The 15900-nt window shown below is 38.2% G+C and overlaps 1 protein-coding gene across 4 annotated transcripts in view; it reads right to left on the reverse strand.

Annotated features, from left to right (window-relative positions):
* The window catches only part of SPON1 (spondin 1), a 255809-nt gene that overhangs the window by 141437 nt on the left and 98472 nt on the right, over positions 1-15900 (reverse strand). For all 4 annotated transcript variants that reach the window (XM_066187222.1, XM_066187223.1, XM_066187225.1 and 1 more), the window contains one exon: positions 54-187. In XM_066187222.1, the coding sequence (XP_066043319.1) occupies positions 54-160 (107 nt within the window). In that variant the 5' untranslated portion in view covers positions 161-187. The remainder of the gene's footprint in view (positions 1-53; positions 188-15900) is intronic.

Consider the following 15900-nt stretch of genomic DNA (forward strand, 5'->3'; position numbering starts at 1 on the left):
AAATATTCGACTTGTTAACTGAATTTTACTTTAATATGCCTGAAAACACTTACTTCAGGATCACACATCCTGTCCCAGTAGGAGGAGCTGTCCAAAACACCTGGATGCGTGTCCTTCTTCTAGGCGTGCTCTCAGTCACAGCAACGGGACAATTGCTCATGAACTGGGTTTCTTCTTCATCTATGATCTAGGGAAGAGTAAAGAGAAGAATGGGAAAAGATAAGGAAGTGCATGGCCAATATCTTTCACATGCGTTTTGTCAATTCGTGTTTTCTTTGAGTGGAACATTTTTAATTATCCCTGCTTAGCTCAGCACTTCTTCAGTGAGTTTATTTAGAACATGCAGACTGTCACTGAATTGAAGACCAAAAGCTCAAAAAATAAAGACAGAAGAATAAGTCAGTTCTGGGTAAAGCGAATTCAGACCTTTTGGAGCACAGCTTCAAATAACCTTTTTTTTTTGTGGATCCTGGTTACTGGAGCTTCCTGTAAATATTAATGAACTGAAAATAATAAAATATTCATCATTTCAGATGATTGAGAATCCATTATTTAGTCCAAGCTACAGGGGTTTTTGCTTTTTAGATTGATTGATTGATTGATTGATGGTTAACAGAAAAGTTTAAATGGTAAAAGTCAAAAGCCAGAAAGGCAGATTTGGAACTGGTGTTCCAAGGATTTTACTCAAAAGTGTCATGTCAAAATAGCTTTCTCACTGCATATGTGTTTCATGGATTGTACTTTAAGCCTTCTGTTCATCAGAGCTCAAAGAAATTTCATCAGAAACTGTTAAGTTTTATCTGGAAACAGGTAATGCTCTGATATTGCAAAATTTCTCTTCAAAATGCTCGGTGGTCCTGTTTCATTTCATGAAGCCCACAATCCACACAACATTGTGTCAACATTCAGGCAATGAATTAAAAAACCTCATCATTTTGAGAAAAGAAGCTGTATTTATCAATTTATAGCAAGATTCAGCTCTGAAGGGTCTTTTCAGAATCCTGGTCCTAACAACACACAAACAAACAAACATGCACTTTTCCCAATTAAACTATTAAAAAAGATTAAAATTTCCTGGCAGTAAACATAAGATTAAACAAGTATTTTGACAAAAAAAAAAAATTGTCCTTTGCATTCTAAAAAAAAGAGAGGCAATATCTTTAATTGGGCCAGATCCGTTTTATTGAGCAGGCATCCTTGCTACCTCACCCAAGGATGCAGCCAGAATTCCCAAACATTTTTAGCTAAGCCAACAAACATTTCTGTGTTTCCATGACAGAATGAAGTGGCACTGGCCCAGTGGAGTGCTGAGAAACGCTCTTCAGCTGGTCAACAGGGCAGTGGGTAACGAGTTTTAAATTTAAAGCAATTAATATGCTTCAAGTTTTTTAACGCTTCGTAGAATCTGTGTAACCAAACACAATGTGCACATTTGCTGGGTTTTAATTAACAGGAAGCAGTGGGAAGTGTGGGATCCAGTGGAGGCTTAAGCTGACTGCAGAGTTTCTACTTCTGCTGAATACAATTTAATGTGTGTAAGCTGAGCACCAAGAAATCCCTGATCAACAATTCCGTTTTGGTCACCAACTGTACTTATTCTGTCTGCCTTTTTCCTGCATCAGTAAAATAAAGAAATAAAACTGCCTACTTATCTCTCAAAAAGGTTGTCTAAATTATTTCAGGACCGCATCAATTGACCTTTTATCCCTGTCTCACAGTTATTCACTCTCAATCAAAACCCAATTTTGGTGGCAGCTCTCAGAGAAGAATGAGTGATTTTATACCATCTCATACACAATAAAATACTACTGCACGTTATACAAAAGCATGATAATTCCAATTGAAAAGGCGCTCAGGAGGTCATCAGAACATTCTTGAAAAGGACAGCTTTTCTAAAAAAATGGAAATATTACAAATTACTGTACAAATTACACTGGCTCGCTTGTTAGATGCAAAGTGCTGCTGCAGTATAACTCACATTCTTGGATAAAAACTTTAAGAATATGTTTGATCCAGGTCAAGATGATGCAATTGCATGTAAGTATGAATAGAATTGATCAGACACAAGCTATTCCACAATGACCAATGAAGCTTTTTCCCAATCTAGTTGAGCTCTTGCCTGGCACATGCTCCACCAATGAATGTTTCTTGAGAAGCCCAACTGAAATGAGTTGCTGCTCTCCAAGTATAAAACCAATATTTTCAGTTAACAAGAACTTTGCTGCTTTCATATCCCTAAAGATCATTCCTTCAGCAGTCATCATTGTAGACTTACCCATGTGCATTTGCACATTAAGTAAATCCTTACTGCAGTTGAATCCATCCTGCTTTTTCCCCCAACAGTGAATGGAATCACAAGGAACCTCAAAACCAAACCGAACAACCAAAGGAAGGAGTTGTGAGCAGCTGTGAGTACTTATTACAAGCCGAATTTATGACTTGCCTGCAAAAGCAGAAGCTGAAATATGTGTTTGGATTCTAGACAGCCATTACATTGAAGCACATCCTTGTTCCACTTGCAGCAAATAAAACATGAAAATGTTTTTTGCACTTCTGTTGCATACCTAATTCCTGCAAATTAGCAAGTAAAGCGTTTTCTGAAGTATTTCTATAATAAACTAATTTGAAAGTTCTGGCTGCGTTTTAAGACATGGAAGAACAGGAAGTGGCTGAGCCTCAAGGCTACATCACGATTTCCTGCATCACTAACCATCAAAGCAGAAGACTTATGCAATGAGTGTCTACTGGAAAACACTGAGCACAAAATCATAAGGTCTTCCAAAAAACAGTCCTTTGAAGAAAAATTGGACAGAAGCTTTCCCAGTAAAGACTCCTAATGTTGACAGAATACAGTGCAGAACTCCTAAATTAGTTGGAAAGGCTCAAATGCCAGTTGATTTGAGATGATTAAAGAAAGTCATTTTATGATATAAAATAAACCCAAGAATTTTCCAGATTCTAGGATTTCAGATAAACCATCTCAAATCTAGATTTGAGATTCTCAGATCTAGATTCTATATTTGTTAAAAAGATGGGGGATTTCTTTCTGTATCCATGGAGGTTCAATTCTTTATAAAAAGTTTCTTAGGAGTGATAGGAGGGGAACCCTGATTTATACTCCAGGATTACAGATTACATATTTTAGGGCGGTGGGTGATATTATTTCACTCCCATGTAGGAGAAAAGCAGTAGTATCCTGGCCAACTCTGGGGAGAAAAAAGAGACGTGCAATAAAATCCTGATCTTTTTTTCTGGAACCAAGTCAGACCACATAGGCGTGAAGGAAAGATTTTGCAGGGAAGAGGCACGCAGATTAAAACACTGCATTTGCAAAATTATAGCTTCTAAACCCCAGGTTATTTGTAATGTGAAGCCTTACATTTTCAAGAATGGGCCAGCAAATTACCCACATGTTGGACAAAAATTCTAAAACCGAAAAATAAACACTTGGGCAAAGAATCTGAACCCTCAGAGGGAGAGATCTCTATGTGACTTATCCTTTTGAATCTACATAGGCAATGACATCAGATTTTAATTTTCTGGTTAGGTTTAGTTGTGGGTTGGTTTTTTGTTGTTGTTTTGGGGGTTTGTTTTGTTTTGTTTTGGTGGGGGGGTGGGTTGGGGTTTTTTTGGTTTTTTGTTATTTTTTTCTTTGGTTTGGGGTTTTTTTTTGTTTGGTTCATTTGGGGGAGGGGTTATGGTTTTTGTTTGGTTGTTTTTTTGTTTTGGTTTGGTTTTTTCCCATTATGATTGGGGTATTATTGAACCAATTTATTCCTTCAGGAAGACTGGCGTAAATCGTGAACAAGATTATTGCAGTTAACTAGGATTCAAATGAGTGTCACAACAAGTAGCATTTGGCTGAACTTGGATAAATCTACAAACATGAAAGTAAGGATACTACAGGGGAAAATTTACCAGCTTCAGGTTCAGTCTTACATTCTCTGCATATTCCAGACATTGATGAGGTTGAGGAAAAGTTTTGGGTGTTCCTGAAAAGCAGGACTGGATAACTGCTTAGTTGTTTAAAAAAAAAAAAAAGAAAAAAAAAAGGAACAATTGGTTTTCTCAGAATTGGAACATTTCATGCTGAGTGACAAACGTTGCTGTTTCTGCTTTCTATAAACTATTAGTCAAAGAAACCAGGCAGTTACATGCTCTATCCTTAAATTTATACCAGTACTGAAAAAAAAAAGTTAAAAAATTTCAGAAGGCCATACATCACAAAGAAAGAGATTAGCACTGAGTACAAAAAGAGATGAAGTTACATAAACCCTCTACTGGCTTGTGTCCACTTCCTTAGTTGAAACCACTGGCTAGGACCTTCAGCCCCATTTCTTGTTCTGTGGACACATCATCACTTTCCACTCACTGAAACAGCTGCATTCTACTGGAACACAATTTAAAGGAGAAAAAAAAAAAAGGAACACAGCCTAAAGTTCACAAGATAAGCGTCTTTGTGGGCAGATGTCTTCTTTGGAAGAGCTAATACGAATGTTGCAAAACTGTCTTCTCCTTGAGGAAACTTTCCAATTATAAAAAGAACATTGGGTCTATGTAACAGCAATAATATTTGGCCTTTGGGGATTAATCTAGAACAAAGCTTATTACACGGAACGTAAAATTAACGATGTACAAAGTCAGTTTAAAAACCCTACCTCAAAGATATGCTTCACATAACCACATTGTCTGACTAAAGGACACAGCATTTCTCTCAGAGTCTGTGCTCAGAATCAGAAGAATCAGAACTGGGATTTTTTATGCAGTGTCAGTAAATCAATCTTGCAGGCTATGATGCAACGTTGTACAGAACCACTGAGCAGTGCTGGGCTCTCTGGAAGACTGGCCATTCTTAGCAATGCACCACAAGGCTGGAGTTGTCTGATAAGGGTTAGGGCTAGGATTTGATTTAGGGTTTCTCTGAAGCATTGAGAAAAGTGCAGATTTATTGAAGAAAGGCATTGCTAAAATACACTTGTAGTTTATCACCACGTTCTGGTTATTTCTAGGACAAACTTTACATGGACGTCGCACAAAGTTGCAATTAGAAATCAAATTTACTTCTGTAATCATTACCTGAGGGAAAAAAAAAATTGCTATTAAGAATCTGCTGTGTTTTGCTCTTCAGTCCAAACAAACCTGAGCTGTTTTATTCCTGCAGGGCAGGGTCTGCAAGGCTGCTGCAGGCTGTATTTCAAGGTGCAACTCAAATAAAATGAGAAAGAAAGCAGTTCAGGGTGACAAGAGCCTGAAGCGCAGCAAAGATACAGCACTCCACACCACCGGCTTTACTAAACAGCTTCTCCTGCCGAAGCCTGGCTATGGGAAGCTTAACAAAATAGCTATTTCTTCTTTTCTTAATATGTATGAAAAGAGTAAAGAGATTACTTGTATTGCCAGAAAGAGGTGACGGTAGCTTGACAGTATTTAGTAAATGAAAAAGGCTATACTCTATATTTTTTCTTGCTTCGGAGCCACTCTTCGATAACTTAAAGTTATAAACATGCTGAATTATAAAGCTTGCACTGAAGATTTATGCTTGTAAAATTTAAATGGCCAATTAAGTCGATGCTGTCACTAAAACTCAAGAGATGAATGAGCACAGACACAGTGAATCGAGGGCAGTTTTCATCTAAGTAGTCACTAAGAGGGGACTTAAGGTCCGAAGTTCCATCATTGTTCCCCAAGAAGTTTCCTCCTTGACTAAGACATCAACATCTCTATGAAAACAGTTTGGGAAATTGAGTCAAGCTACTTTATCAGACAGTATTACTGGGGAAGGGAGTTGGCAGATAATCCAGCTTTTCCCAGATAACATTATTATTATCATCTCTAAAAGAGAAACTATATCAGGCGCAGAAAGCTGTCATTATTCTCATAGCTATAAATCACATTGGGTTCTATTGATAATTCTCCTTAAGCAGTAGTTATTTCAACTAAGAACAATTCTTTCGTTTCATATTTAAAAAGCAATTTTCAAACACTAATTTCCAGCAGGGGAAGGACAAAATCTTTACAAATTCTATCATCTTTTGAAATCCCTTCAAATATCCTAGCTCCTTAGCACGTCCAGTGGGCTCCAACAACGCTCACCAGAAACCGGGAATTATTTTGAACACCGAACTTGCTCTTCGCACCTTGGCACACAAAGACCCAAAGTGCCCCAGCTGGCTCTCGCCTAAAAGAGTATCCTGGCATAAGCATCAGAGCATACAAATTGCTCACAGCACCAGGGGCACCAGCACGAGGAAACTGTGCAAAGGAACTCCGTGTGATGTTTGGTACAAAAGCAACGAGTCACTCTGTGCCTTGCCTGACAAATGGCTTAACTTCATTCCCACTGTCTGGTGTCCAGTCTACACAGCAACTTTTACAGTATTTGAAATTACGTGCATGGATTCTGGGAAAGACCTAAAATTTTAGTTCAAAGAAACGGGACTTCTGGCCCACTTTGATCTACAATTTAATGAAGTTAGACCTAAATCTAGAGTAAATTTACTGGGGTCAGACTCTGTGCTGACCAATTCAAACACATTAATGTATGGGTTGCAGGGTTTTTTTCATTATATTCAGGCAGTAGCTAAAGAAATGGATTTGCTTTTCTATGAAATGAGAGGGTGTTTTAAGGTCTAAATATAGTTTAAATTAAGAAGCAAGAAATAGCAGATGAAAAACGAGTAAATTTTATGATCGTAAAATGAAAATGAAGACATTTTACTTCCAAAACTCTGTTCCAAGGGTTAGGAAGCAGAGCTGTCCCATTGTAGCTTTAAAACAGAATAATAACCAGCGAGGATGATGAGGACCCCAGTGAAGGCTGTGCTGTGGTGACCCTTAGCAGTCCCCTGGGAACAGAGGCAGCATTAGTCAGAGCAGTCCTCTGGCCAGTTCCCTACAGGTGAGTCAAGGCCAACCCAAAATAGCAGCTATAGAAAATTAAATCCAACATTGAAAAATAAAATAAATAAATAAATAAATAAATAAATAAAAATTGGAGAGCAGCCACTTAGGGCTCTCACTAGATTTCTTATTTCTGTCTTCCATGTAGTGGAGAGATCAGAGTGCCAACAGTTCTTTCAAGATGACAAAACTAACACACTCATTTCAGATGAGAATATAACCACAATAAACCTCAACAAAGATCCATGCAGGGTTCTCTATGGAAGTATTCCAATACATAAATAAATATAAATATTATTTACACTCAGTGTTCCGTTGTCAAACTATTTCAGTGTGAATGTTATTTATTTGGCAAAAAATAGCCACTACTCCAATCTGGTAAAAAAAAAATGATTTCGATAGGTGATGTTTCAAGTGCTTTAGCCTGGGAGAAACATTGCTTACTGAAGGGGATACTGTATAGAAAACAACAATTTTAAGATAAAATTCATTAAAAGAAGTTTAAGGATTTTGTATATTCTTTGTTCAGTCTGTACAGTTTGAACCTTTCATTCAAGTCTATAACACGCACATTCTCCTGGAAAGAGAGAAAACTGCTGTTAATTCCAATATGTATTTCCCACCACTATATCCAGATATATGTAAAGCAATTAGCTACCTTACATTAGAGTGCCTTTTAATCTAATTTTCTAGCTATATAAAAAGCTTTGGGAAGTTGTTTAAAGAACAAAATGCTTTTGCAACATCATAAAAGAAAGTGATATAAAGCAAGGCAATGTGCACACTACTCTCGACTGGAAGTGAGACGTGACTTGGATTGCTGAGCAACCTTTCCCAAACCACTTCAGTCATAGACACTGAGCTCCTTTTTCAAACCAATATATTAAATGCCTCTATGATAACTTACTTATTGTCCTTAAGAGCTTCCCACACCTCCAGTTGTTCTCAGACTTCATAAACGGAAGTTCTTTGGGAAGAGATTAAAACTGAGATTCCAGATCTTCAGCCTCTTTTGTGATGCACCAATTGCTCAAATTAAATGGAAAAGTAGCTTAGAGAGTCAACTAGAATTTAAGCCAGGGAAATCCATGGAAGACATAAAGTTGGAGTGGCTCCCTGTGTACTAACCCTTAGTCTCGCTTTCGTAGAAAAAACAGCCAAATTCTATCAAAGATCCCCCAGCTCGGTGCATTGATGCTCACAGAACCCAGGAAGCAGAACAAAAACAAATCTGGCAGAGCTGCAGTTTGATGACTACATCTTCTACACCAGAGTACTTTTTCAGTGGTTCCAGGGATTGTGGCCCAATTAATGCAAAAGGAAATTTAAATAGTGCTAACAAAATAAGAACCTTGGTTTGGGAAAAAATGGTTTATATTTTCATTTGGCTGCACAGTGGGATCGGAAGACAAAACTTATTTAGGTATTTCTCTCATTTATCCTGTAAAAAAACTGAGGCATTCTATTGGAGTGTGCTCTGAGACCAGCACTGAAGATTCTGCTTGTGAGATGGAAGATGCAGGTTCACAAATCCGTTCTGAATTAGGCAGGTCACGGTCAGTGAAAGATTTTACAAAACGAGTAGCCTTCAGCCAGTCTGTTTTCTGAACTGTTCTACTCCACGTATATCCTGAACCAAGGGGAAACACTGGCTTGGCAGACAGGCAAACAAAAGCACTTTGAAATGTGTCTTCAGCTCTCTGCTCTGTTTATTTTGATGACTTTCTCCCCAAGTTACTGAGCCAGCCTTGTCCCTGCTGGTCTAGTGAAGTGTTTTACTGGTTTTACAAAGCAGAGGGAAGCAAGAAGAGAGGCTGAGTGAAATCTGTTCTGAAGGAGACGGGTGCTGTGTGGAGAAGCGCGTTTTAGGGCTACAGACCTCTCTGGTGCAATCCTCGTTCTAATGGCTTGGACACCTGGACCTTTTCCTCCCCATTCAGGTATAAATCCTTATTCTGACTCATGCTGGATCTCTACTTCAACCTGGAAATTATATCTGGATGAAAAGTTTTCCCGCCCCCTAAAAATTGTGAAAATCAATATATCCATTAAAAGGGTCAATATATTGGTGTTTCTTGCTGGGGAGACAAGAGACCAAAATGTTTCCCCGAAATGTTAAGAATTCCTTCTAGCATTTGCTTGCTAGGCCAGGACTGCAATTGCATCAGTTCTGGGAGTGCTAGCACTGAACTTTTTAACATGTTCAATCAAAAAACAAATCCCAAAACTCCTTTTGCATTTATTTCTGACCACCACAAATGCTCTGGTTTGAAAAGGGACAAAACAGGGCCCTGAGCTTCCTCTCCAGACCTTCTGTGTTATCTTGAACCAGGGCACATGCATTTAAACCAAACTCCAGCAATGCATAAAGCATATTCCAAACACATTTTCCAAATCCATGTGGTGAAGAATTCATTCGGATTCTTTCTGTCTCAGCACAAACCAAATATGTATAAATAGGAGCCTAAAGCAACTACCAGGTCATATCCTAAGCACACAATTTAGGGCCACTAAAAAGTCCAAGGCAGAATGCTCAGTACCTGGCACAACTGAATCCAGGATAAAGAGGAATTATGGTTATGGACATGTGTGTGGAAAGCTGAAGGACTGCCTAATTTCTGTGAGCAAAACTCAGCATTTTAATTTTTGCTAAATGTAAATTGAAATTTTGTCAGCACGTTCCTAATTCATCAAAACAATGTGAAACTTTTCATACCAGTAGCAGGATTTTACTCAGTTTCTGCAGTGACTGTCGTTACCTGCCTGAGCCCATGTCTTTGCTTCTGTCAATGCACAGAATTTTTTGCACAAAAATGCCATTTATAAATGCTTGAAAGAATGTGCCTCCATTGTGACTAGTAGATATCTCATCAATAAGGACCTCCAGTCACCATTCAAGTCCTGTCAATAACATATTTTAAATTCAGTGGTCCAGAACTTCTGTTCACCCTGAAAATGAGCTTCAAGCTTATTTTACACAGTTAAGAAATTTAAATAAGAAAAAAAAAAAAGACACTCTCGTGTTCATAATGAAACAATACTTGAGAGAAAGCATGATCTAATCCTGAATCCTAAGTATTCTTAATTATCAGTTCTAGAAAGTTTGACTAAGGGCAGTCAAGAAAACATGTTGCTATCAGAACAAACCACATGGGCTGGGTGAGAGTCGTTACTGACTAATTACTGCAGTACAGTACTTTCATAAAGTTGGTGTTAAATGATCCTGATGACTTGTCTCTGCCATTTGAAATTAATTACACTGTTATCTTTTGATAAGATTATCTTTCTTGTACTGTTGTATATTACCAACATCTCTAGCCCCATAATGAGCAATGCAGAAGTAATGTGGATGCCACAGAAATATTTGCTGTGGACTCACACAGAAGAGGACACGGACCTTATCTTCTGCTCACACTGGCATTCCTCATTTACATTTCTGTGGCAAGGAACTCCAGGTTTGTTGCCAGTTCAATTTAAAACTCAGGAACTGCCATTTTTATTTCAGGAGCAAAATCCCAGATAAGAACGCAGTTGCAACACCAGTCGATCAAAGAAAAAAGAATGTTAAATTTGAGGAGGCACACAAAAGATCTGATAAGGAGGAAATTTTATAGTGGCTAGTCAAACAACGTACATAGCTCGGGCACTGGAGGCACCTTTCGGTGTGTCAGGTGCTCCCTGCAGAGGGATGATAAGGGACTGCCTTCCTCCCCAGCCATTCTCTCTTTTCCATTTGTCAGAGCATTAATTACCAGCCAAAGCAGCCTCTTCTAATTATGATGTTGTGGGGTATAAAGTCCAACATGGGCTTAAGGGTAGAGGGGGCTCCTTCACTAATATAATCAAAAATAATACTATTATAGAGACGACACTTCTCTGCAATACAGTGTAACAACAGGCAGTGAAGTACAATGGAATTGCCTCTTCTTGCCCTTAGGAACACCAGAATTGATGAAGGTCATTTGAAATACATAGTAAAATGTGAGTCTGCACATTTTACGGGATCAGCATTTCTCAGTCACTCAGTTTGTTCAGGCTTTTCATTTAACCTTCATTTTAGGAAATATTACAGTACTCAGCATTATGACTATAGTGCTAAGAATAGCTTCCTCACTTGGAGCTCCTCGCTTAAGAAGGGATTTAAGGATTACAGAAAATACATATCTTTTTTTGCATTATTGTCCTGCTCAGTGTTGGAGCTTTAAAGCATCAGCAGCTCTGGCACATGTGCTATTCATGTTCCTTGTGAGTGTCTCAATGCCAAAATATACACCCCCACCTAGCTCAAGCCGATTCCACACAAATTCTCGTAGCCTTTGGATGACTGTGTACAGAACATAATCTATTTCTGAGAGACTTAATCCACAGCTAAAACCACATTTACAGCAGAAATACCGGTGATCTGGAACTACAGGCTTTGTGCAGATAAACTTAAGAAGGCATTTACCTCCTTAAAAAAGCTCTCAAATCTTCTGCTGAGCAATTTGCATCCACTGTCGGGTCAGGAATGCTGCTGGTGCAGAAGAGCTGCAGGAAGTCAGGAGGAGTTTCTGGCAGGAGTTGTGAGCAATTATAAAGTCGCTATGCTTTTTGTGTGCACATGAACGTGTGCCTGAACGTTAGACAGAGTCAAGAGATAAAAATCCAGCCTCTGGTTCCTCGTACTTTTGATATGCTGATGAACTTAATGCACAGCTTCTCCAGTTCCTTCCTTAGAGGGCATCACAAATTATATGCTCTATTCACCATCAATTCCCCTGCCTGCCGCTTTATAAAGCCAAATTTCATGTTACCTTGAGCACCCTTCCAGCAGATTAAACCTGCAGGCTGAGAGTTTCCAAATCAAGAAGTTCTGCTTTCTCCCTTCCAGTCTGAGAGGATTCTGACTGAGAAAGACACACTGCACTCAGACAACAGTAAAGCCCTAGTTTGGCAAAAAGGAGACTCTTGTGAGCTGAAGAGATTTTTCTTCCAAGGGTTTGGTATGCTCTCCTCAAACACTGATTGAAGTTCAAGGTAGTTGAGTGCTGAGACTGAAAGAGAAGCTCACATTAAAACATGGTTTAGACGCTTTTTGGAACAGTGCCTTGCACTAAATGTTCATTATGTGACATGAGTAACAGAAAAGTAACTAAAAGCTTCAGGGGTTGTATGAGTCTGTGTGTGAGGTTGTGTCAGTGGTTTTGTTTGTTTTGGGTACTTTTTGTGGTTTTTTTTCCAGAGAGGTTTACTATTGTCTTGAACACAAGCAGTGTATTTCCACATGGTCTAAGATGTCTTCTGGAGGAAATAATCATGCAAAAAAGGGATTCTGAAAAAAGTAGAATAACAAAGCAATTTGGTAAAGGTTTGTAATAAAATTCTTAATCCCTCTGCAAATTGAACTACTCTAAAAGTAGAGTTGTAAAATGAAATGCTAGTGTCTCAAATTCTACTGCACAGATCAACACTAATAACTGAGCTAATCTCAGGGCCATACACTGAATGAAATATTCACTTACTGCTATTTCCATATTACACATGGACCACGAATTTTGTCAAGACCTTGGCAAAAAACAAATTTTTAAAACCAAATAATAAAAGGCAGTGGTTTTGTTAAATCTGCTTCTGACATTTTTACACGTTCTAAATGAATTTCCAGGACAGACAGCATAAGGGACAGATGATTTCTGAAGCTTCACAGGAACCTTATATAAAAGCATTAGACCAAGTTTTCAGCTCCTGCTGCCTCGGCACATTTTCTTCTGAAATAACAGTTTTCTTTATGTGTGTCAATTTTGTGGCTGTGGACAGACTTCCCAATTAAAGAACTATGCTCTCATCTTTCCATCCCTGCATACGGCAACAACAACAAAAAAAATTAGAAAAAAACACAATCGCAAAGGGATTGAATTTTGGTGATTATGGTTTTCCAGATTATAAAGTTGTTTTATTTGAAATTTCATTAGGATGAGTAGAAATTCAATATATGTAATTATAGACTGAGAGGGTTGTAAATAAATTTTCTTTTGAGGGTCCCTTGCAACTCAGCATGTGCTGTGAGTCTATCAAAAAAAATTTTCACGGTGAGAATAATCAGTCAGTTAAACAGCCTCCACAGGAACGTGGTAGAGTCTCCATCTCTGGAGGTTTTCAAGAAGTGGCTGGACAAGGGTCAAAATAATTTAATCCAGACTCTCTTTCACATGAATGGTTGGATCAGATGATCTTTCAAGGCCCCTTCCAGTCTACAATATTCCATGGTTTTATGAAGTAGGCATTCAATGAATTTCTGCTCTCATTTTTTATATGTATTACAAATTGTACCTTTGCAGTTCCTCACATTTTTTTTCCTACACCTTATCTGCTACAGGGAGTTTTTCCAACCTGGAGCAAAGCTTCTTTCAGCCAGATGACTTCATTTTCTCACTATCCTTCTCTCCAAAATAATTACACAGTGCAGCACCAAATACGAGTCCAGACAAAACCACCTTCTCAAAGAGATGAAGTGTTGGTTTGTAGGAATATAAACAACTGTCCCTTTCTTCTTGACTCCCATGTGAAGATCTGAAGTGTGTAAGTGGGAAAGTTTTTATCTGAGAATTTCAGATATCTGAGATTTCTGATAAGAGGCAGAAATAATCTAACCCATCTATCTAAGCACTTGCAGAATGTGAGCATGGAAGAATGAGAAATAACCCGTATTTTCATTGCATAAACTGAATATTGCCCTGCAGGTCAGCTCTAACTCATGATGAGTGTCAAGCCATCTCTCACTCCTCAAGCTGGATTTTGGTGATGCAGGAAATTTGTCTCGGGTGTTAGGGACAATCAATCACACCAGTGTTTGTTCAGAGGCATTTGATAGTTTCAATAAAATTCTGAATTATTTGCAATAAATTTCAATGAAAAGCTGTTTAAAGCTCAAAGTCAGCATCCTGGATCTGTTATCTTTCCCTGCTTTTCCATCTTTTGGAGACTAATCATACAAATTTTGCACGTGTACTTGAGAAAATAATTCTGTAAGGAATGCAACTGTTAAACAACTTGAGCAAAAAGGATAAAAATAAAAGCTGGTTCAGAAAGTGAAACACAGCTCCTGATGGTCAGAAATTCAACCACATCTAAAAGAAAAATTAATTTGCAGGAGGTACCAACGCTTGATAAATGACATCTAATCTCCAGAATATGAACTATGTAATTAAAGAAGAATTAAAATTAAAGGTAAGGAATCATATTTAATAGATGAGATTCTTATTGCTTCTTTTTTTCACTTAAAGAAACCCAAACCACAACCCTTCCATGTTACACAGAGCACAGCAGGCATTACACCATCCAGTTCAGCAACCCGAAGTACATGTAAACGTTGCTGTTTCTGATTCTGTGCCAAACAACAGGAAGAACTAAAACATAGTAAGAATCCAAACACATTTATTTAAGTGACTAGGCCTAGAGAGTATTTGGAGGGGTTTCATCACTTTAATCCTGTAGCAGGAAAGATTTGTTTATCTTTTTGATACATCCCAGGACAACAGCTATTGTCGCTGGAATTGCTTTTACGGTTCCCACCAAATAGATAAAATTAGACTGTGCTCCCCTATTTTCAAATCTCCGTACTATATTTCACACTCATGATTGGAAGGTCATGCATTTAACGAACATTTGTTACTTTATGCATGGACAATATTTACATGCAAGGAGAAGGAAGATTATTGAAACGTTCCTGACTTGGGAGGTGAACACTGCATGTGAAGAGCACAGCCCCTGAAGTTTAGTCATGGCTCAAGAGTGATATGCAATCTTGAGCAAGTTCCTTCAATATCTAATCTTCTGTAAAATTGATATCATAAATTCACATTCCAGGGAAAAATATTTACAGAATTTAGTTCATGTAAAAACTTTGAAGTCTTAAACAGGAAGACTGCATAAAAGGACATTTGAGGGCTGCATTATAAACACGAATGTGCAAATGTGGAGCACTGACAAGGGAAAATCATTAGGACAAGACTATGTAAATTTAGCTGAAAAAATTAGCTATGATTTCTCAAAATTCAAGAGAATGTTATCAAGTATCTTAACAATGAGTTCAGCATTTTATCCTGCCTTTATGTTTTCATCATGTTTTTGATCCTGCAATATTCCTTTCCATATTTATATAAGTTTACCTTATTAGGCTCAGGCATATCCCAAGTTTTTAGAGGGCGTGATGTGTTTAGATGTAAAAACATGACCAGAAATGGTAAAACTCCAGGACCAGCTTTCACACAGGTTGTATCAGGTTTGCTCCTCCCAAAAGGAAAGCCCATATCTCTCTCATAGTCAGCAGAGAGAGGGCAAATGGGCTCAGGAACCTAAACACACACCACCATGTACACAATGTTCTTTCTGTGAAAGCTGCCAGTTGCAAAACATCTGCACCACACACAAAGCTGGCTGTTTAGAACCTGGTTTTAATTCATTTTGCAAATAATGCAATCAGTGGAACGTCACATGAACTGCAAGGAAAAAACAAAACAGAGAATAGAGAGTTTTGAGAAGGCACCATTTGGGTCTTTTTCATCTTTTGGGGAAACCGTGCACAGTGTCTAAGAAATTATTGTTTGGAACACACACGGTGTTGAAGCTAAGGCCATTATATAAGCCCAGTGTCTAAATATATCATAACCCAATTCTAATTCATACAAGCACTTTGTATAACCTTTCTGGACGATAAAAGTGGGTTACTGAAAGATTCTGAAGGAAGCCAAAAAACTTCGCACAGTCAAAAACCCCACTGCAGCTAATACAGAAAACATTTATGATTATCTTAATCTGGGATTTATTCACTATGTGTGGGCAGATTTGCTTAACAGGAAGGATTAGTGAGGGGGGCTGATTTACTGACTGGAGGTTTTTCCTTTACTTCTACATGTGGGATTCCCACAGCATCATGTAAAGAGAGGCCAGAGCAAAAGGACAGCAACAAGAGACAAACTGCTGCCTTAGTAACCATTTAAAATACCTCCCTGAAGCTTCCAGAAG

This window comes from Chamaea fasciata, unplaced genomic scaffold, assembly GCF_029207755.1.
Source record: "Chamaea fasciata isolate MVZ Bird 193981 ecotype frontalis unplaced genomic scaffold, bChaFas1.0.hap1 SCAF_7, whole genome shotgun sequence".
Lineage (NCBI taxonomy): Eukaryota > Metazoa > Chordata > Aves > Passeriformes > Sylviidae > Chamaea > Chamaea fasciata.